General features: G+C 40.1%; 1 protein-coding gene across 1 annotated transcript in view; it reads left to right on the top strand.

The window, feature by feature from the left end:
• Positions 1-9,933: 9,933 nt before the first annotated feature.
• Positions 9,934-22,388, top strand: part of ZCCHC7 (zinc finger CCHC-type containing 7) — a 237,757-nt gene continuing 225,302 nt past the window's right edge. Inside the window, exons 1-2 of the mRNA XM_020884816.2 lie at positions 9,934-10,054; positions 15,307-15,938. Coding sequence (XP_020740475.2) covers positions 15,332-15,938 — 607 coding nt within the window. The 5' untranslated portion in view covers positions 9,934-10,054; positions 15,307-15,331. The remainder of the gene's footprint in view (positions 10,055-15,306; positions 15,939-22,388) is intronic.

Raw genomic sequence — 22,388 nt, 5'->3', positions numbered from 1 at the left:
GGACTATGAGAGCAGTGGGAGCCAGGAGAGACATCAGATACTGGGAAGGAAGAGGGGTCTGGGGTGGGGAGATGGGGTGGCTTGGATCCATGCTGGAGGTCAAAAGAGCTGCATAGATGGGAAGGAGCCAAGAATATTGGACTTCCCAGAACTGAGGACCAGGCTGATGACGGGGGAGGCTATGGAGAAGTAGATCTGAACTTCCTCAAGGGAATATTTTTCTACCAACTAAGTCTGTCACTGTTAGGGTTACTTGGTGGCTGTGAGCCCCAAACCAAGGAAAATAGGGGACAGAAGCCCAAATCAAGGAAACCTAAGGGAAAAAAGGAGACTATTTGAGTTCATGTAAATGGGTTGTTCAGGGTAGAGTTTGAGGGTGTCGTTGGATGTCTCACCACTGGTTCTTGCTTTGTACTAGCTTAGTTCTCTCACTGTGCATCTCATTGCAGACATAGCTTCAATTCCTACTCTGCCCAATCTCAGTGAACCTCATTGAAAAGCATGTATACAGCCTCAGAGAAGGACTTTGACAGGTCCATGCCCAGAACCAAGCCAGCCACTTGGCTGGAAATAGGAGCTGATTGTCAGGCCTGGTCACATGTAAACCATATCAGATAGTATCCAACTAGGAAACAGAAAGTATTCTGATCAGAGGGAATTTATTGGTTATACACAATGGATGGAAAGGCTTCAGGAGCCTTCATTAGAATAATGAAGCAACCCAGATACTAGCAGGCTATTGCTAATCCTAAACTGAAGGGATGTGGGAGGTGATGGTGCTGGAGGGGGTCACCCAAGACAAGGTTGACCTCAGTGGGCCTGTGCCGTGGGAGCTGGATCTAAGCCATGGAAGAAATGCAGCTACAGTACGGGACTCTGAACCCATCTCTCCGTATACAGAAGGGGACACAGATACCTTGGCTTCTCCCTTTCTTCCCCCTCCAATCTGCCAATGCCTCCCATTGATCAGACCCACCAAAACCCAGCTGACATGGGAGTCTGGGACTGAGGATCTCTGGGGTTAGTCCTCTCCCCTCTGCCATACAAAGAGGGGCAGAGGAAAGGCCGGGAGGGACGTGAGGGCAAACAGACCAGGGAGCAGCATACCACCCGCGTCCTGTTAGAACCACTTGGCATAAAGAAGTAGCTGTCCCGCCAAGCAAGCTGCTGCTGTTATGAGAAGGGGAAAAGAATGCTAGACAGCATTTACCAGCTGTCCAAGCATGCAGCAGGTTGCTTTATGAGGTAGTGAGATGCCCATCACTGAAGGTGTTAACAGAGACTGGATGCCTGGAGTCAGGAATCTGAAGGGACATTACTGAGTATAATGGAAGATGATCAGGACTGTCCCTAAATCCCTTCCATTCCTGTTTCTAGACATGTTGTTTCTTCCATAAGCCTAGGTCATTCACTCCTGTGGTTAAAAGACTAACAAACTTGTAAACTGCAAGCAGATTTGATTTGTCACACACTGAGGCATCAAGGGGGGCACTGATGGGAAATATTTCCCGCTTTTTGCGTCTGGTCTTTCCTGCTACATCTTTGCTAGAGTGTCAGCAGTATTGTTGCCAAAAATGAGACCTAAAAGTTTACTTTTACCCTTTTGGCAGAATCACTAAGCTGGATTATTAAAGTTTTGTCTTCCTTCTTTGAAACCCCCAGAAGAAAAGAAATCACAAGAACAGATCTTGGCATAGAAAGAAAATGAGACAAAGAATGTAATCATAATACTAGTGAATGGTTTTCAGACTGACATCTGTACATTAAGAATATGTAAAAACACCAATTTCATGCTCTGACAACTTATTCTGCATCAGGGGTGGGGTAACGCCTTGGGAACGCCACATGTCAAAGCGTTACATAATGTCAGCTATTCATGTGCTCCTTTGATGAGATATCACTGGGATGGGAATTCCTTGAGGGAGAGATGTCTTAAGGAGAGGGAGGGAGAGGGGAGCCAAAGGAAAGGAAGGAAAAGGAAGAAAGAAGAGACAAAGGAAGAAAGCTTCCAAGTCAGAATAAAAGAATGACTGTACAAAGAAAAGTTAACATATACATATATATTTAAACATATATACAAACCCAGTCAAAGCAACCGCGTGGAGGAGTTACTCATCTACTTTTTTATTTTCTACAGTTAGAATGTCCATGTTGGATTTCTTTCATATGTAAAAGTTATTTTTCACCTGAATTTTTATAACATCAACAAATACCTTGCCCAAATGCATAATTTCATACAGTGGCTATCATATAAGTAAAAATTCCCATTTTCTAAGATTGTAATCATAAGAATTTCCCTATATTATCATATAGGCTTCACAAAGACTGATTAAATTACTTAAGGATATTCCAAAGTATACCTGTGCTAAAATTTACTTATCTATTCTTGTGTCATTGGACTTTTAGGGTTCCTCTTCATTTTTCCATAATTACAGATAACAGCAGATGCACATCTCATACATTCAATGCTTTCAACAAACTTTTCTATGACAGGTACTGTGCTAGGCAATAGGGATTATCTGGAAGCATTCCATTTCTGGGTCAGGAGGGAAATACAAATGAACGCGCAATTACAATTCAGAACTCTAACCGTCTGCCACCTGATGTGTGGTTCACAGACCAGCAGCATCAGCTTCACCGGGGATCTTGTTAGAAATGGAAAATCTTAGGCCCCACCCCAGACCTACTGAATCAGAATCTGAATTTTAACAAGACCCCCAAGTGATTTGTGTGCACACTGCAAGTTTGAGAAACTGCGAATCCCAGTCCTCTCCTGTCTGCCTTGTTAGGTCACTGGATTGATCATTCTCAAGTCTTCCCTGCCTTTCCAATTTCTTGTCTATTTTTCCACAGCCACAAACATGCTCAGGTCTCTCTTCAAAACACACTAAAACCCCTCAAACCTTAATGTTACTTTCTTTCTGTTAAGACCCTCAAAAGACTCATCATGTGTTCTCCATAACAGAACTCTCACCAGGGATTGAACCCATGCCCCCTGCAGTAGGGGCTCAGAGTCTTAACCACTGGACCACCAGGTTAAGTCCCTAACCTCATATTATTGATGACATGCTTTGAGATTTCTTTTATGGAATCTGATGATTCTTAAATAGATTAGGATCTCAAAAGTCTTGCTAGTCAATGTTCATTATACAGTCACTTAGATCCAAGCCTTGAGGCACAAATCCAACAAGAAATAATAACGAATGAGTAGATCCTTGAAATACTAGCAATCCCTAGGATATTAACATAGTGAGACTATTATCGCTTATATAGTTTGATTTATGGTATATATTTTTAAAATTTCATGATTTCATAAGGAAAAGCAGTCTCCAGGAAAAATTAAAAGCCAACGATATGAATGTCTAAATTTTCAAGAATGATTTCATAGCCTGGATGAAAATTGTGTGCTCTCTCTGTCACCTTGCAATTTGAAGAACTGAAAAATCATGAATAATAAAAAAGGATGTTAAACTTTTCAACAAATCCAGATGGGTACCAATGTCATTGAGAATTCCTGAGAATCACCTTGATTGCTCCTTCAGACTAGGAGCCTGAATTAATATCGCTTCCCATTTGGGCTTTAAGTGACACATTTTCTATAATTACATTTTAAAACTGTATTGGCGTTGTCTATTATTTTTGGCAAATGAAAAACATCCAAACTTTAAAGGGTAACATTCAGTAATTTCACTTGCCAGTCTCTATTTCTGCTTTAACCTTTCAGAGTTGGGTGCAGCTGAAAGAAGGACGGACTGTGAACTGGAAGCCAGCGCTAACATTTTCACTGGGTACTTGCAAACTCTGTCTTCATTTTGGGTCCTAGATTTCCCTTCTGTAAAATGATGGAGCTGTTGTCCTAGATGTCCCTTTCAGCCACTGTTCTAGAATTTCTTATTCTACAGTCACTGGATGAAGAGAAATTGTTAATGAAATGACAGGGCAGCCATAAGAACTCAAGTTTCTTTTTTCAGGGCTTGAAGAAGGCTTTTTTTTAAAGTACTTTTTTTTTTTTTTAATGTGGACCATTTTTTAAAGTCTTTGTATAATTTGCTACAACATTGCTTCTGTTTTATGTTTGGGCTTTTTGGCTGAGAGGCATGCGGGATCTTAGCTCCCTGACCAGGGATCAAACCTGCATCCCCTGCATTGGAAGTCTTAACCACTGGACCACTAGGGAAGCCCCCCATAAAGAAGGCTTAATCTGCTTTTCTAATCTTAGGGAGCAGGGAACTGGGTCCATTTGGGGATCATGTTGCTCGTCATTCCTACTCTCCCTCATCTCCTAATCTCCCCATGTCATGCCACGTTCTGGACAGTGGGAGTCACTGATTGTTTCTCCGTGTGAGGATCACACTTACCAGTTTTCTTTGCTTATCTTATTCCTTTGCCAGAAGATCCCCCTGCCTTCTCTATCTGGTACTCTTTTTCTCTTCAGTTTTACTTTTATATTTGGACATAATTTTAGACTTAAATGTAAATTGCAAAATGAATACAAAGAATTCTCAAATAACTTTTACCCAGAATCCCCAAACGTTAACTTTTTATCACATTTGTGTTACCACTCTCCCTCCTCTCTACCTGCCCTTTGCCTCCAACACAATCTTTTTCTGAACCACTTGAGAGCCAGTTTCAGACGTGATGTCCTTTTAATGCCAGTGCTTCAGATTATACAGTCTAAACAGACAAGGACATTCTCTTACACAGGGATTGCCAGATGGCTTACTGGTAAAGAAGCTGCCTACCGATGCAGGAAACATGAGAGATGAGCGTTTGATCCCTGGGTCAGGAAGATCTCCCCGAGGAGGAGATGGCAACCCACACCAGGATTCTTGCCAGGGTAACCCCACAGACAGAGGAGCCTGGTGGGCTATCGTCCATGCGGTCACAACGAATCGGATGTGACTGAGCACACGCACCCTCTTATGTAACTATAATACAAATATAAAGGACTGTGGGCCGTGGGGGCCAAATCCAGGAAGGAAAAAAAAAAATCAGGAGAAGAAACAGCTACACAGCAGCGTCATCAAATCTAGCTTTATTTGGATTTTGCTAATTGTCCCAGTAATATCCTTTATGGCACAAGAAAGTCCCAGACCACACATTGAATTTATTATGTATCATGTCTCTTTTATTCTCCTTTAGTGCGGGATAGTTCTCTGTCATTGTTTTTATGATACTGACATTTTTGAAATGTCTGAAGGGTCAAGTATTTTGTAGAATGTCTCTCCATTTGTTTTTGTCTCACAGTTTCCTCATGATTATATTCAGCTTGTGTGCTTTGGTAGGAGTACCACAGAAGTGATGTGTTCTTCCCAGTAAATTACATCTCTCTCTCTCTCTAAGTGAAAGCCCCTCTTTCTTCCCTTCCACTCCCTCCTTCAGAAGTCAGTAATCACTCTTATAGATTGGCATCCATCCAGTATTTTCTCTAGGCATTTATATAAAGACATATCTATATATAGCCATACACAGATTCTTTATAAACTATAACAAAAATGAGTTCATAATATACCTACTGCTCTGCAAATTGTCTATTTCACTTAACTATGTCTTGGAGATCTTTCTATGTAAGTACATTGAGATTTATCACATTCTTTTAAAAGCAGCATAATATTAAAAAAAATAGTATAGCTATATCCTTGTTTATTTCATCCTGCAATGCAAGAGACCCAGGTTCAATCCCTGGGTTGGGAAGATCCCCTGGAGAAGGAAAAGGCAAATCACTCCAGTATTCTTGCCTTGGAGAATCCCATGGACAGAGGAGCCTGTAGACCATGGGGTCACAAGAGTTGGACATGACTGAGCAACTAAACCTATTGATGAATATTTATGTTGTTTTCCTTTCTTTCTATCACAATCTTTCTACACATATTTAAGAACATAGTTCACAATTTTGATAGATCCTGTCAACTAGCTCCCTTAAAAGGCTTTTCCAATTGGTATTTCTATCCACAGTGTATGAGGTCATTTGCATTTTTCTGATTATTAGTGATGCTCAACACCTCTGATTATAGTCCACAGCCTTTTGGATTTCTTCTGTGAATGGCTTGTTGGTGTTCTTTGCAGTTAGAATGCTGGACTGTTGTTGGTTTTACTAACCACTTACCTGGCCTCCTCCTCTGCAGAAGGAGGCTTCTTTACTTCCCCTAGGCAGCCAGCTGCTCCCTCCTTTGCTGTTTCATAACACTGTTCAAACTGCACCCAGGTCTTTATTTGGCAAACATTCCACGCTGAATCCACTCACTCCACAAGCGATCTCTGGGAACTTGCTATCTCTGGGTACTCTGCCTTGGGTTAAGTGCAGGGGAGACAGGAGCAGTTCATCACAATCTTCACCCTTTGAAGAGTTTAGTATTGAATGGTAGCGGACTCATTTTAAAAGACCCTGATGCTGGGAAAGATTGAGGGCAGGAGGAGAAGGGGACGACAGAGGATGAGTTGGTTGGATGGCATCACCGACTCGATGGTCATGGGTTTGGGTGGACTCCAGGAGTTGGTGATGGACAGGGAGGCCTGGTGTGCTGCGGTTCATGGGGTCGCAAAGAATCAGACACGACTCAGCAACTGAACTGAACTTTGGGTATAGAAAAGAGCATAGGTTTTGGATTGATACAAGACTTGAGTTTGAATCCCAGCTGTGCAGTTTAGAGGAAATCATATGACCTCACCAACTCACAATTTCTACACTAATGAAATGGACTAACACTCCCTTACAATATATCTGAGAAACAAAACACCTAAGTGGCTCACAAGGGCCTGTTACACGGTAGACTTTCCGCGAATGGATAGCAATGGAAAGGCAACTGGTAGAAGGTCAAAATGATTAGTGAATTTTCAGAGGTTCTAGGTACTAGAAGAAAATAAAGGAGGTGGTGCCTCTGTCTGCAATGGAAGGGTAAGGACAAGTCACTCACCCAGATCCTGCTCCCCTATATCCCCGACCTTGCCCGCCCTCTGCAGCAGCTTTCTGCCTTGTCCTGGTTGCCCCAGTTTAGCTGCTCGCTGCTGATGGAGTACTGCCACTGCCCTGGCGAAAGCAGGTGCTTCCTTTCTCAAATAAATGGCTTCTTCAGAACATTCTCTGTAAGAGAGGCTCCAGGATATTCATGCATGCTGCCACCTCTGATCTCAAGAGTTGTGGGCCAGAGACGGTGTGAGGTGGAAAGAGAAATACTACGTGTGGGGAGAGCCTCAGAGACCTGGATGACACACACAGCTCTGCCTCTGCCAGGTGACTCTCGGCAGGTCTCTTCCCTTGTTGGTTTCAGCTCCCCCATCACAATAGGAGACATTCTCCTATTAGATGATTTCTAACAGCCATCTAAATGAGATCTCACCATGTAAAGGCAGGCTGTGTGTATATATACACTACTCTCCTTGGTTAGAAATTTCCACATCCCCGGGCCCCCTGCAGCTCTTGATACCATCTTAGTATCATGGAGCACTACACTGGATTCCAGTTATCTGGAGTCATGACACAGTTTCCCGCTGAACTGAAAGCTGGGTCCATATCCATACTCCTTTAACACCATTACTGAGTGTTGTCTGTCAAGCACTGTGTTAGTTGGTGAAGATACAAAGACAAAACATCTATTTCTGTTTTCTGGGAGCCCATCCTCCAGTTAGGAGACAATTTTAAGAGCAACACAACTGCCTTGATGGAGGTTCCTCCAAAGTGTAGGGAAGCCCAGGGAAGGCATGTTTGTTCTCTCTGTCTGAGTTGGAAGGTTTCCCTGAAGACCCAGTGTTCAGCAGAGTAGGGTGAAGGACAGGGAGGGCTTTATAGGCTGTAGGGGTGCTCTCTGTAAAGGCAAAGGTAGGATAGAACATAGTGTTGTTGCAGCCACTGCCCAATCTTCAGCTTGGCAGTGAAGAAGTAGGCAGATGTCAGCTCATGAAGTGTTCTTCATGCTATCCAAAGAAGTCTAGGTTTCATGACATAACTTGTCAGGAGTGATTAAAGCATTTTTAAGCGTATGAACATACCAAATCTTTGTTGAGTGGAGGAGTAATAGTGGGAGGACTGGACACAGGAAATAGGAACATTTCTTAACTTTGTGGCCTTGGGCAAGTTACTTAGCCTCTGAATCTGTTTCCTTTTTTAAAACTCTCAACCTCAAATAGTTATTAAAAGTTTATATGTAGGAAATTTATAGACATAAGACTGACACTTGATAAAAGCTCAGTATATTGGTTTTTAAAAGAACATTTTTTTTTCTACACAAATATACATTACCTAACAATCTAGTAATTTCTGTGACCCATTTCTTGGCCTGTTTCATCCTCTGCAAAATCTGTGTGTGTGTGTGTGTGTGTGTGTGTGTGTGCACACGTGCTCAGGGGAGTCCAACTCTTTGCAATCCCATGGACTGTAGCCAGCCAGGTCACTCTGTCCATGGAATTTTCCAGGCAAGAATACTGGAGGAAGGTGCCTATTCCTATTCCACGGGATCTTCCCCACCCAGGGACTGAACCCCTGTCTCCTGCATCTCCTGCACTTGCAGGTGGATTCTTTACCACTGCACCACCTGGGCTTCCTGCAAAATGGGTGGGTCCTCCAATTTTATCTTTTCATTGTATCCTGTCTTCCTTTCTAGCACTTACCATAATGTTAACTAACATTTCTAATTATTTTCCAGATCAAACTGTGACTATAATGAACTATTTGTATTCTGCTCCTCTGGTAGACTCTAGCTCTATGAGACCAGAGACTTTTAAAAATTTTACTATTATATCTGCAGTTGCTAACACTGTCTGGCTCTTAACATCTGCTCAAATCAGTTCCGTTCAGTCCCCCAGTCGTGTCCAACTCTTTGCAACCCCATGGATTGCAGCACACCAGGCTTGCCTGTCCATCACCAATTCCCGGAGCTTACTCAAACTCATGTCTATTGAGTTTGTGATGCCATCCAACCATCTCATCCTCTGTCATCCCCTTCTCCTCCCGCCTTCAATCCTTCCCAGCATCAGGGTCTTTTCATATGAATCAGTTCTTCGCATCAGGTGGTCAAAGTAACGGAGTTTCATCAGCTTCAGCACCAGTCCTTTCAATGAATATTCAGGACTGATTTCCTTTAGGATTGATTCCTTTATATGTTTAAATAAATGTTGGCAAAACTAATCAATGTTAAGATTATTTTTCAAGCCTGTTGTCAAGGGCCAACGAATTGATAAAGATGGACAGCGAGTTTATAAATAAGTTGCGAGAAGAAGAACCCAAAGTCAGGGACTTCCAGCACAATCTGTAGCTCCTGAGGCTTCCAAAGGACCAGTACTGACTTCAGTCTTTAGCAAGTGTGCATTTCTTAAAGGTTCACGTATTAAATCTGTTGTCTTAGATTATAGTATAAAAAACAGCCGAAAACGCCCCAGCGTAAACTAAGTTCAACTTCAACTTAGACATGGAAGGAGCTTGCCTAAGATCACTTAGCTCAAGAGAGAAGGATCTAGAAGCCAGGCGCTCTCAAAGAGGCTTTTCCCTCGCTGGGGTTCCCCGGATCGGTCAGTCAAGCCTCCCGCTGTACCAGCCCTCGTCCAGTACCCAGCTCTCTGCTCCGCTCCCGCGCCACGTGGCACAAGGAGGGTGTCCCCCGAGATCTGGGAGAAGGCGGAGCCTGGGCTAAACCTCGCCCTGGAGCATCATGGGAGATGTAGTGTTTATCTCCAGCACGGAACGTGCTAACTCTCCTCGGTTTGGCTCGGTAAGTAGCATATCACCTGTGCAGGTCATTCAAACATGCTATTCCTTCACACAGATTCAGCCTAGAAATTTGTGAAAGAAGCCGTGGAGAAGGAGAAGCAGAGCAAGAAAGGCAAACAAATAAGACTCTATGCGGGGAAGGCAAAGGGTTAATAGTGGCTACGCAAGTCTACTGGAGGCGAGGAGTGGGCGGGGACAGCAGACGACTTCCAGGAGCTCTGTTTTCACCGGAAGTGCCTTCCGTCCTCGTGGGTCCGCGCGGACGCCGTTTCCTTACCTCATTTGTCTTCGCCCCTCCCCGTCCCTCTACGCGTTTTGGTTCCTGGTTGGTGCTTCCTGGTCGCAGCCGCGGCAGTGAGTATGTGTGACGGACCCCAAGGTGTCCAAGGCCGGGGTACCCCCTGCCCGCCCTCCGCCTCCCCGCTAGGCTGTGGAACTAGCGCGTGTCTCTTCGCCGGCCTCCGTGTCCCCGTTTTTCCCTCACTCGTAGCGGGGCTCGTCTCGTGGCCTCTCAGTCGAGCTCTGCCCCACGCGACTCCGCGGACCCGCTGTGGTGTCCGCTTCTCTCTGACGCTCCGAGGCCTGAGGCCGTGGTTCAGAAATGGCTGAGCGCCCATGGCCTTGGTGGGGAGTGGCGTTTCTGCCTACTTTACCTCCACCACCCCCAGAGATTCCTCTTTTAGGGAAGCCGGTCTGTCAGTTAAACGCGAAGAGAGGTCGGCTTTTGAGAACTGAACAGTCTTGGACCAACTCCAACCTCAGCTGTCAGAAGCAGCAGCTGCAGCTGTTGGGACAGAAAAATTTCAAGGATTGGGCCCCTTCCCGCATGTGAAACGAGGAGACCTGCGCTGTGTTCGCTGATGCCTTCCTTTTATCTTTCACATCCTGGGAGCCGACAGTTAACTTAAACTTTAGGAGCTGCAGGTGTTGTGGGAAAACTGGCTGAGTGAGAGGCAGTAGGCCTGAGTTCCAGGGGCGGCTCCACCACCAACTCGGCGCTGGCGACTCTAAAATTCTTAGAAATCTTTTCTAGCGTGTATTTACCTTTGTTTCCGATTACAGGATTGAATTAGGAGATCTTTTAGGCTCAGTGAATATATAAGCTTCTCAGAGCCTGTTTCTCTATGTATAAAATGAGAGCGTTCAATTTAATGACTTTCAGGTCTCTTCCAAAACTCTTTGTGTTTTGAGTATTTAGGCTGTGTATATTTCAGACAGTATTGTGCTTTTAGGACAGTTCACTATGGCTGCTTTCAAGAGAATCTGAGAGTGGGGAATTAACCAAGGAAGACATGGAAGTGAGGGTTGTAAAATAGCTTCAAAGATTAAGATCCTGTGTGGCAAAAGGAAAAAGGCTGAGGGTGAAGGAAGTGTTGTGATAAAATTAGTTATCCTATAAAGACTTTATGGCAGGAACAGCTGGACTTGTCTGAATAAATTAAGCATTATTTTCTCCTACCAACATCTTGTATTCTGATTTTTTTGTGACCATTGTTTCCCACATTAGGATTCTCTATCCCAGTTTGATTTACTTCCTAATGAAAGTCTTATTTGAAGAGTGGACAGAAAATTTAACACAAACATCAGTAGTGTTTCAAATCTGTCACTATCAGGATAGCTCACCAAGAGTAAGTCAGAAATTTTAAGTTGAAATTAAACTATTACTCATGTTCTAATGAAAGCTAGGCTTAAAATCAAGATGTGAATTTCATTTAAATTTCCTTGAGATGGATAACTGTCTCATCCAAAAGAAACATAGGCTAAAAGTTCTTTGAAAAGAAATAGCACAAGACTGAAGTGACCATTTAGTAGACTGTAAGAGTAGAAATGTTGGTTTTAAAGATCGTATAGTAAAATCTGAAAGCTTAAATAAGCTTTAAGTTGTCTAGTTTAAAAAATTTCAGTGAATGAATACTGCTCCTACTTTTGAATGGTGAGAGGCTTTGCAGTTATTCTCTTATGTAAGAGCCATCTTTTTTGGTTGTGGCATTGCTATTTATTGTCTTTGAATACCAACTTGGGATGTTCTTGGATAGTAAACTGATAATGTATGCTTTTCTTTCCAGTTAAAATGCCTCTTCCATAGTTTTTAAACTCTACTGGGAAATAAAGTGGATATTTGTGAGATAAATTTAGATGTTAAAACCAATGCATATATAGCTTTGAAGGAATTTTTTTTTTAATCTTTATTTGAAGTTGTTCATTTTTTAATGTTAGTGAACATTTGGTTGAGAATCAGGGAAATATGTTTCTTAACCAGGTAAATAACTTTGGATAGGCCTCTTTATTTCTTTGGACCTAAGTTTCCTTATATATAAATTGAGAAGATTGTATGAGATACTCTGAAAGGTCTCTTCCAGATTTAAAATTTTGTGACTCTCATAGGGACTTTTTTATCTAGTTAAGTGTGCTTGAGAATTGTGTACAATAATCAAAAAGCCGAGAAGTCCTTCTAAATTAAAACAGTTAGAGACGTGTATATTTTTTCATATTTGTCCTCTGAGTATACATAAAAAAAGAAAATTAATGCATTTGAGTGTAATTAAGGTAGTAACATAAACCAACACAGCCTCAGGCAAATCTTTACTCTGGCAAATATAAGCTACATAAATAGAAGAGTAGGTTATGCTGAGCACAGTTTTCAGTACAGAAGGCACAAAATCCTCTTAAAGGCCATAGGGGCTAAATTGTTAAATTCATTTTTCTACATTTCAGGGAAAGAGATAAACCCTTAGACCCAAGAAAGTCTGTTTTTATTTTATTTCTGTAGTTTATTTTTGGCATACATTCACAGGTGTGCCTATGGCTCTATTCTTAATCCCTTTCCTTTGGGATGGCTCCAGAGTAGTACAAATTTGTAACTCTGTAATTTAGCTCTTTAATTTTTTCTGTGCTGCACTGGAATTATGTTTTATCTTAAGTCCACACTGGATCCTCAGGATGGATCCAGTGAGGATTTTGAAGGAAGCATAATTCCTTTGACTTCTTTTAGAATTAATTTACCTATTAAATAAAAAGGAAAGGATTCATCTTTTATTTGAATTCCTCTGAGGCTAACATTTCAATATAAACTGATAAATGCTATGAGCATTATCATTCAGGCAGCCACATTCAACTTGTATGACAACAGCGTAGCAACCTGAAGGACAGTGCAAGGAGGGAACAGATATATTGTACCTTTTAGAAGGAAAAAAAAAGGACGTTAAGAGTTGGGTTCCCCCCAACTTTACTGAGATAAATTGACAAATAACATCGTGTATGTTTAAAGTGTACAACATAGTGATTTGATGTATGTATATATTGTGAAATGATTACTGCGTTAAGGTTAGTTAACAAACACATCCATCACCTAACATATTTGCCTTTTTTGTGTGTGATTAGAATGTGTAAGATTTACACTCTGGTTAGACTTCAGATATGCTGTATAGTGTTGTTGACTCAGATCTTTTGATCATCGCCCCCCGACCCCCCAGCTTTACTGAGATATAATTGACACACAACATTGTAAAGGTTTAAGGTGTACAGCAAAAGTTTGTTTCTGTAAAACAAGAAACCCCAGCATGGGTGTAGTACATTTTTGCCTCTTGTTCATTTGACTCCTGGAATCAGCAGGTTGTATCACCAAAAGTACCCTGACATTTTGGGCAGAGAGCTAAGAAAACAACTAGTCTTTCTCAATACTTTATAGCTAAAAGCAGAGTAGAAAGAATAAATTATCATTGTTAATTGTTCTCTAGACTGTCCATGATTTTTTAACAAAAAGGGTTTTTTTTTCCAGCACTTTGATTTTGATCAGTGTTCCATTAGTACCTAATCGAAACGTCTGTGTAGATTTTTGGTTGATAATATGAGAATCTTTGGGATAGTTGGAAACAACTACAAAATTCATCTCACCATAATGTTCATACTTTAGACACATATTAAGGGCTTCCCAGGTGACTCGGTGGCAAACAATCTGCCTGCCAGTGTAGGAGGCACAGGTTTGATCCCTGGGTTGGGAAGGTCCCCTGCAGGAGGGCATGGCAACCCACTCCAGTATACTTGCCTGGAAAATCCTGTGGACAGGAGCCTGGCGGGCTACAGCCCATGGGGCTGCGGAGAGTCAGACTTGCCTGAGCGAGTGAGCACCAGCATCAGGCACATGCTGGACTTACTAGAGCTTTAAGACAGATTCCTGATGATAGAATTCATGCATTCATTCATTCATCAACAGCCCTTGATAGAAACCTTGATAAATGCCAGTTAGCCTGTGTGGCTTTGGGGGTCCATTATTTAATAAAATGCATGTATTTCGTGCCCTCCTGGGGATGTGCTCTGTGCTCGTGGGAAATTTACCTTGTATTAGTAATTAGTGTGGTCATTCTGTTTTTATTTTATTTTATTAGTAATTAGAAACGGAGAAGGCGAAGGCACCCCATGCCAGTACTCTTGCCAGGAAAATCCCATGGACGGAGGAGCCTGGTAGGCTGCAGTCCATGGGGTCACAAAGAGTCAGACATGACTGAGCGACTTCACTTTCTCTTTTCACTTTAGTGCATTGGAGAAGGAAATGGCACCCCACTCCAGTGTTCTTGCCTGGAGAATCCCGGGGATGGGGTCGCACAGAGTCAGACACGACTGAAGTGACTTAGCAGTAGCAGTAATTAGAAATGTGAATGTTTTGAAATGATGTGGAAACCTTTAAAGGTGAGGCAATTTAGCCTGGTGGGTCAAGGAAAGCTTCTCTGAGGAAGTGTTAATAATATTTAAACTGAATTGAGAGATGAGCAGAATTTAACATACTTAAAGCTGAGTTTTACCTCAATTTTAGGTCTTTGGTTAGTTTATATTTCATGCATATCTTTATAGGTAGCACAGAGACAAACTAGGTTTATCATATTTTTAAAATTTTTATTTTTAGCTGCACTATGTGGCTTGTAGGGGGTCTTAGTTCCCCCACCAGGGATTGAACCTGAGCCTACAGTAGTGAAAGAGCTAAATTCTAACCAGTGGATTGCCAGGGAACTCCCTATTAGATATTTTTATGTATTCTTTTGGTCAAAGATCAGAAGTCATAGGATTAATTTTTTAATTGAGAATAAAAATACACACCAAGGCAGTAAATAAAATAATTATGTCCTTTGTAGATTTCAGTTATAATTGAAGTAATATTCCTGTGTGAGAATGTATACCTGAAAAGATGGATACAGAACCAGGGAAAAGATGATGAATGGATGGAATAGTAGTGAGAATGACCTAAAATATTTTTGTGATTTTTAGCATTTTGGAAAAAAAATGATGGGTGTCTGAAACAGTGGATCTCAGCCTGTTTTTACTTTCTAACATACTTGTGAAATACAACATTTCCATTAATATTATGTAATTTAACTCAGTTGTCAGTAGTAATTTTCATTTGGGAGGGATGGGCATTATTACAGTGGGTCATAACAGAATTTCGAAAGCTTTGAAAAATGGTCCTACCCTAAAAGAAAAATCGTTTTTAATATGTCATTGAGAAAACTGATGACTTTCACCAAAGTTAAATCTCAGAGGTGTATCGTTACGCACTAAACAGGCATGATCTGCTCTGTTAAAATACATTCTTTGTGTGACTTTCTTTTTTGCAGCATCAAGGGTTACTGGCTTTCCACGATGTTCGGTGGCTATGAGACCGTAGAGGCGTATGAAGACGAGCTTTACCGTGAAGAATCGTCCAGTGAGCTGAGTGTTGACAGTGAGGTGGAGTTTCAGCTGTACAGCCGAGTTCACTATGCCCAAGATCTTGATGATGTCATCAGGGAGGAAGAACATGCAGAGAGGAACTCTGGGGATTCTGAGTCATTCGGTAGTAAACCGAATCAAAGGAATTTAATTGTCCTTTCAGATAGTGAGGTCATCCAGCTGTCAGATGGGTCAGAGGTCATCACACTGTCTGATGAAGATAGTATTTATAGATGTGAAAGAAAGAATTTTAGAGTCCATGCAAAAGAGAAGACCCAAGGTTCTCCTGCTTCTGTTCATTCTAATGATTTAGCAGATAAGAAGTGCAAGAGGGATATTGAGAAGTCTGAACCTGGAGAGAGATCAGGTCCAGTCCAGGAGGTCATGATTATAGAAGTCAGTTCAAGTGACGAGGAAGAGAGCGCCATTTCAGAAGGTGACGATGTGGAAAGCTGGATGCTGCTGGGATGTGAAGTCGATGATAAAGATGACGACATCCTTCTCAATCTTGTGGGATGTGAAAAGTCTGTTAATGAAGGTTAGTATCATACTGGGCGTTTGAAAAGTAGTATCATCTTTAATAAGGAAGACTGATTTTCCTAGACAAAAGACCATTCGAGTCTGTTCCGTTTAATTCCACACCTTTTTGTCTTGTTTTTGGCTTGTTTCTCATGAGACTTGCTTACCAATGGCTACTTTAATGGTGGTCTGTCTGAACATCAGAAAGAGTATGTCAGGATGTCAAAGACACTCTGCTTCTGCTGTAAGCAAATTCATAACTGTTTCTTCCTGTTTGGCTAGAGCCAGTTCTGGACGTGCAGTCTTAGTTCCTCTCTCTCTCTGCTTGGTACCACAGGTGAGTACTCCATCCACCTCTGCCATTGGCCCTATGCCCTCATTGGCCAGCCCTGTCGGTTCTGCCTCTTCCTAAATGATTTGCTTTCTCAGGAGATAGGCGTATAGCAAGCATGTGGAATGCCTGGCACATAGAAGACACTGAATTAGTATTAAGATTTTTAGGAACTCTACAATCAGTAATGTAGGAAACTATGAAGAGCTGTAAGTCTACAGTAGACTGTGGAAGAGAATGTAGATTCTGAGAGCCACATCATGGAGAATTGAAGTTTGGTGTTAGTTTTGTTTCCTCTGTCACATGTAGTAAGCTAGTATTGATGCTTATCCTGTGAAAAAGTCCCTTTCATTTTTCTCCCCTTATGTGTAATGCGTAGTCTCTTGCACTGTTTTCTTAAATGATCTTTTACGTCCTCTCGGTACACTATTAAATTGGTGGTCTTCAAATGCCATTTGCTCAGTATTAAAGTACTAAGTGTATTGCTGCTCCAAAACCTTTAATAGCACGCACTCGTTCTCAGAGGAAGATGATGGTATTGAATATAACGGATGCTTTGAAGCCCCAGAGATTAACAGACTTTTTTTTTTATTCCCAAAGAGCCAGATGGGAAATATTTTAGGTTTCCAATCCATAGGAAAGCTACTTCCTAACTACTTTGCCCTTGTTTAAGAGAGCAGCCATGATACCTGAAGAAATGAGATGGCTATTTCAACAGAATCTTAGAAAACAGGTGTCAAGCTCAGGCTTAAGAGGCCAACTTTGAGAATTTGATAGCAAAAGGAAGAAGAGAGAGACTAGTAGGTAGAACATAGAGCAGAATCAGGTAAAGTTTTATCAGAAAAAGAGAGGTTTGATAATGTTTTTAGGTAGAAGGGGAAATCTTTTGAAGAAGGAGAGGTTAAACCTATTTGTTGGATTGGAATAGGGGAGGTAAGTCAGAGAAGGGATCAGGTATATATGTCTGAATTAGTCTTGGAAAGCTATTTAATTGCGAAATTATCAAATATTCATAGAAGTGGAGAAGAAAGAGTAAATTCAGATGGATTGAGATAAATGAGGGAATATATGAAAATGTATTTGATTTTCTTGGGAAAGTGGAAGTGGGTCGGGGTACTTAGAGGCTTAGAGTGTGGGAAGGATGTTTAGGTGCTATGGGGAGTACTCTCAGGCAGTGGATCCCAATATTTTGAAGATGACAACTTCATTAACTTCAGAACAAATTTGTTGACCCCCCCCATATGACTATAGTTATATTTTTAATACTTGTTAATTGAGAAAATGCTTATTAGCAAAAAGCTATTCAGTACACTCATAGATGACTTTGTATTTTATTAACCACGACGTTGTCTCCACATTTGAAAAATAGTACGTAAGGCCCGTTTCCCACATATATGGCCTTATATAATGCATGCTTCTGGCTACCTGTTGTGATAACTAATTCTACAGCTCCCCAGGAGTCTAAAGCCCATAGGTTGGAAGTCACTGCACTAACAATTCAACAGTAAGAGAATAAAAGGATTGCTTAGAAGTAGTAGTCAATCAAAATTAAAACAATATGAGCTTGTAATGAACTCATTTTGAAGGATTTCATAACTTTTCCCAGTAATATCTAGGGAATGATCCAGGGTTAGGTACAACTTTGCAGAACATCAGAACAAGCATTTATTTAGCCTATCCTTTCTCTAAATTGCTTTCCCCTAAGGTGACAGCTAGTTTCATCAAATACTAATGTGTTCATGATGATCTGCCACTTTTCTTGAATTCAAGTTCTCTGTGTCCACCACGCTGAATATTTCCATTTGGGTATCTTATTGTTATGTCATGTTTACATACTGAAAAGTTTGAAAAATTGGAAAGGGAGTTGGTCTTTCCACGGAACGAGGAGCAGGGTAACTGGGTGGTGTTTCGTGCTGGGACTAGAATTTCTCAGGGCAGAATGACGGGGATTGGTATGGGTGGTGGGGACGGGGTTAAGAGCAGCTGAACCACAGGGAGACGAGGATTCTAGAGGAAAGGGAATTATGGATTTGTCAGGTTTGGCTTTTAGGAAAGAAGTTGGTAATTAGATATGTAGAGACATCTCTGGAAAACAATTTTAGTATTTTTTGTTGTAGGTAGACAATAAGAAGCATGTCTGTCTTTAACTGTATTTTGGAGAGGGGCTATTTGTATTGCATTTGTTTATTTTTATTGAGGTGAAATTAGCATAAGATTAACCATTTTAAAGGTTCAATTTGGAGGCATTTAGTACATTCACAGTGTTGTAGAACCATTACCTCTATCTAGTTCCAAAACATTTTTACCACATCCAAGGGAAACCCCCAAATGTTGTCACCACATCCAAAGGAAACCCAGCACCCATTGAACAGTCACACCTTATAGCCTCCTGCCTCAGACCCTGATAAGCACAAACCTGCTTTCTGTCTCTGTGGATTTACCTGTTATGGATATTTCATGTAAATAGAATCATCCAGTATGTGACCTTTTATGTCTGGCATCTTTCACTTAGCATAATGTTTTGGAGGCTTATGCATATTGTAGTATGTGTCAATACTTCATTCCTCTTTTAAAGCCAAATAATATTCCATTGTATGTATATACCTACATTTTGTTTATCCATTTATCTGTTGATGGACATTTGTGTTTCTCCTTGTTGGCTGTAGTGGGTAGTGCCACTGTGAACATTCATGTACAAGTATTTACTTGAATACTTGTTTTGGGTATTCTTATGGGTATAAACTAGGAATAGAATTGCTGATGTTTCCATGTTTCAGTTTTTGAGGAACTGCCAAACTTTTCCACAGTGGCTGCACCACTATATGTCCTCACCAGTAATATATGAGGGTTCCAGTTAACTGCAGTGGTTTTTACAGTGACTTGTCATGTTGCACATTTCTGTTTGATTTACTGACAGGCTCTTTATTATTTCTTAGCTTTTGTTTCCTAGTCTTAGTTTTTTATAGTTATTGCTTACATTGGCTTATGATTTTCTAGAATGGTTTTTTTCAAATAAGATTTTCCTTATGTTTTCATCCATTTACAGTTTTTAAAGAAATTGATTCATCTTAGAGGTATCCATTCTTAATGTATGTGTAGTATATAAATTTATGTCACTTTTTTCTGCAACTTTGGTAAAAATATTTGATTGAAGACCTAAGTAATTCCAAGTAATTCTTGATTCCAGACATTCAGTCTATGTTCCTACCATCTGTTATTGAAATTTACCCCTACCCTTTGTTCCTGGGATTTGTTTTTTTTTTTTTTGTTCTAATCAAATGGAAACAAATTCTGCAAGTCTATAAATTAATTTGTTTCACTCTTATATAGATTCTTAATAAAATATTTATATATCCCCTATTTTATTTCCTTGATCTACAAATGCTATAATCCAGTTTTTCCAGTTAACAGGCAATGTATTCAGTACTGACGCCTTTTTGAATGTGCTTTCCTTTCATTATTAGCCCATTCAAAAATAGAGAAAATAGAGAAAATATTTTTTTATATTGTTGAAAGTTTTTGGAAATTCTGGCATGCTTTTGAAATGATGATGATTGTTAAACAACAAGAGTAATGTTGTGTACTATTCCCCATCTTCCCCAAACTCCCCAAACTGGCATATTTGAAATATCAATATGATAGAAGAGATTAACAACTCCTTGAGGATAAGTCTTTGCCTCAGAAGCCTTCTTGTAATATTTAGAATAATTTTTTGCCATATATATTACTTTGTTTTCCATTAATTGTTCAAATATTGATTGAGTGCTGTTGGTGTTTCAATGAAGAAACAAAATATAATAAGCTTAGGTTATTCACAGAAGTCTCTTCTTAAGCATAGGAGTTAAGTCTTTCCAAATCCTGGGGATAGATATGGTTGAAAACTTGAAAAACTTTTAAAAAGTAAGATTGGTGAATTTGAGGTAGTACATGAAGGTCTGATAACCCATATTTTTCGTTAACTATTGCTAAATTTATAGTAACCAGTGCAGCACTGCTCTTGCTCTGTGGAAACCTGAGGCTCTTTCCCATTACTTAGTTTCATTGAGGTGTGTAAATGTTTGTTTTGCTTTAAGACACAATTAGAATACATAATAAGGCAAGTAATATACAACCAGGAGACATTTGCTTCCCTTTTTATTCTCCCTCTAAATGTTTAATGCTTTTCTGATTTGAAGTTGTTGATTAGCTTCCTTGGGTCCCAGGAGCCCTTGAGGATGTAGCGCTGAGGTCGTGTGCTCAGGCTAGCCTTCCTCTGTCCGCGCAGCCTCATGATGGTCTCTGCTTATAATAAACCCATGCCAAGACAAGGCCTTCAGTGCGTGTTCCCTATGGCTGACAGCTGTTTCTACTGAGGGGTACAGGAGTTTATTTCTAAGGCCCAGAAGTAAACTTCACTTCCTTTACTTTCATTACTCTTTCCTAGGTTTTCTTTATGTAAACGATACCTGCTCTGTCATTTGTCTTCCTTTTAAAATTCTCACCCTTTACTTTCATTTATTATTCCCAATGGGAGTAGCCTGTGATTTACGCCTTTACTAGAAAGACAGGTTTCTTGGTTTGAGAAAAGATGCACCAAAGGAAATAAGCATGTTTTTTAATTTGTGAGGGGAATCTCTATTTTGGGAAGGATTATTGTATAAGACAGCTGAATGATGGTAATAAGTGCTATAGGAGTTACACATGAATAGTCACCAACTTATTTTCCTTCACAGGAAAGGGACTTTATTAGCTCTAGGAGTGGTTGTTAAATTATTTTTTTTTAACTATAGAAATTTTAAGGTATACAGAAATAGAATGTTGTAATAGCTTCAGTGTTCCATAAACCAGCTTCAACAGTTATCAACTTATGACCAATTTTTTTTCATATATATTTCCATGTCCCTATATTACTTTGAAGCAAATCACAGTCATTATGTCATTCATTTATGTGCATATCCATCCATATATAAATTTTAATTTGTATTTCTGAAAGAAAATTACTCTTTTTAAGAAACAGTCATTATTATCAGACATAAACAAATTACCAATAATTCTTTTATCATTAAATAACCATTCAGCCTTCAGATTTCCCTGATGGACTCTTAGTTTTTTTCCCTGTGGTATATTTGAATCAGATCTGTTTATTACAATTGGGTGATGCCTTGTTTCCTTGAATCTGTAGGTTCATCCTTTGTCTCTTTCTTCTGTGTGTTTTTTTCCCTTCCTTGTAACTTCGTTGTTGTGCTGACTGGGTGGTTTATCTCCTAGAATTTCCTGAGTCTGAATGTTGTGACAGTGTTAACCTGCTCCACTGTCCCCTGATTTCCTGTGAATCAGTAGTCATCTACCAGTTTAAAGTCAGGTGTGTCCCTGTGACTGTGCCAGCAGCTCGACATATAGATAGGTTCGTTTGTTTCATTTTGCTTTTCATACGTTATTTTTCAGTATTACCTTTTAAAAATTCAATTTGTTGGATAATTATGTACAATAATATAAGGTTCTAAATTCAAATCAACAAGACTAGGTAAAAATTCAGAGAAGTCTGCTTTCTGTCCATTCTTCATCCTGTTCCCACTCTTCTGCTTAGGGGTACTTGTTAAGAGGAAATTGATGATTTGTCTTTACATTAAAAAAAATATAAGCAAATATTCAAATATCTTCATATCCTCCCTACCCCTTATATAAATAAACGGTAGCATATGATCCACACTTTGGTTTACCTTGCTTTTATTCTCTTAACAGTATATTCTGACGATCAGTCCATAATAGTATCTAAAGATATTTTTCATTTCTAGGCTAGGACTGTGGGCTATTTTTGTATCTTCTACACTGATCTGAGCTGGACACATAGGCATATAATGAATACTTTTTGGAAGTGAGTGAGTAGTAACTTTAAATAATTGGTGAATAATATATACTTGTTACAGTTTTTAAATGTATTTTAAATGTATGATAGTCTAAGTCCACTTTCAGAAGCATGCTTTACATTTTTACTGTTTCTTTCTCATTTAATAATTTTGAAAAATTAGGTTTAGTGAAAATTTTAACTAGGTTCAGAATTTAAAAAGAAGATATCTTTTAAAGAAGAGTATAGCGTTTTTAAAAGTTGAATAAACCTATTTAGTTCCTAGTGTATGTGATTGTTATGGTATAGAATTT

Source organism: Odocoileus virginianus, chromosome 18 (assembly GCF_023699985.2).
Source record: "Odocoileus virginianus isolate 20LAN1187 ecotype Illinois chromosome 18, Ovbor_1.2, whole genome shotgun sequence".
Taxonomy (NCBI): domain Eukaryota; kingdom Metazoa; phylum Chordata; class Mammalia; order Artiodactyla; family Cervidae; genus Odocoileus; species Odocoileus virginianus.
Note: the sequence above shows the minus strand (reverse complement) of the source record. Positions and strands in the feature narration are given on the sequence as shown.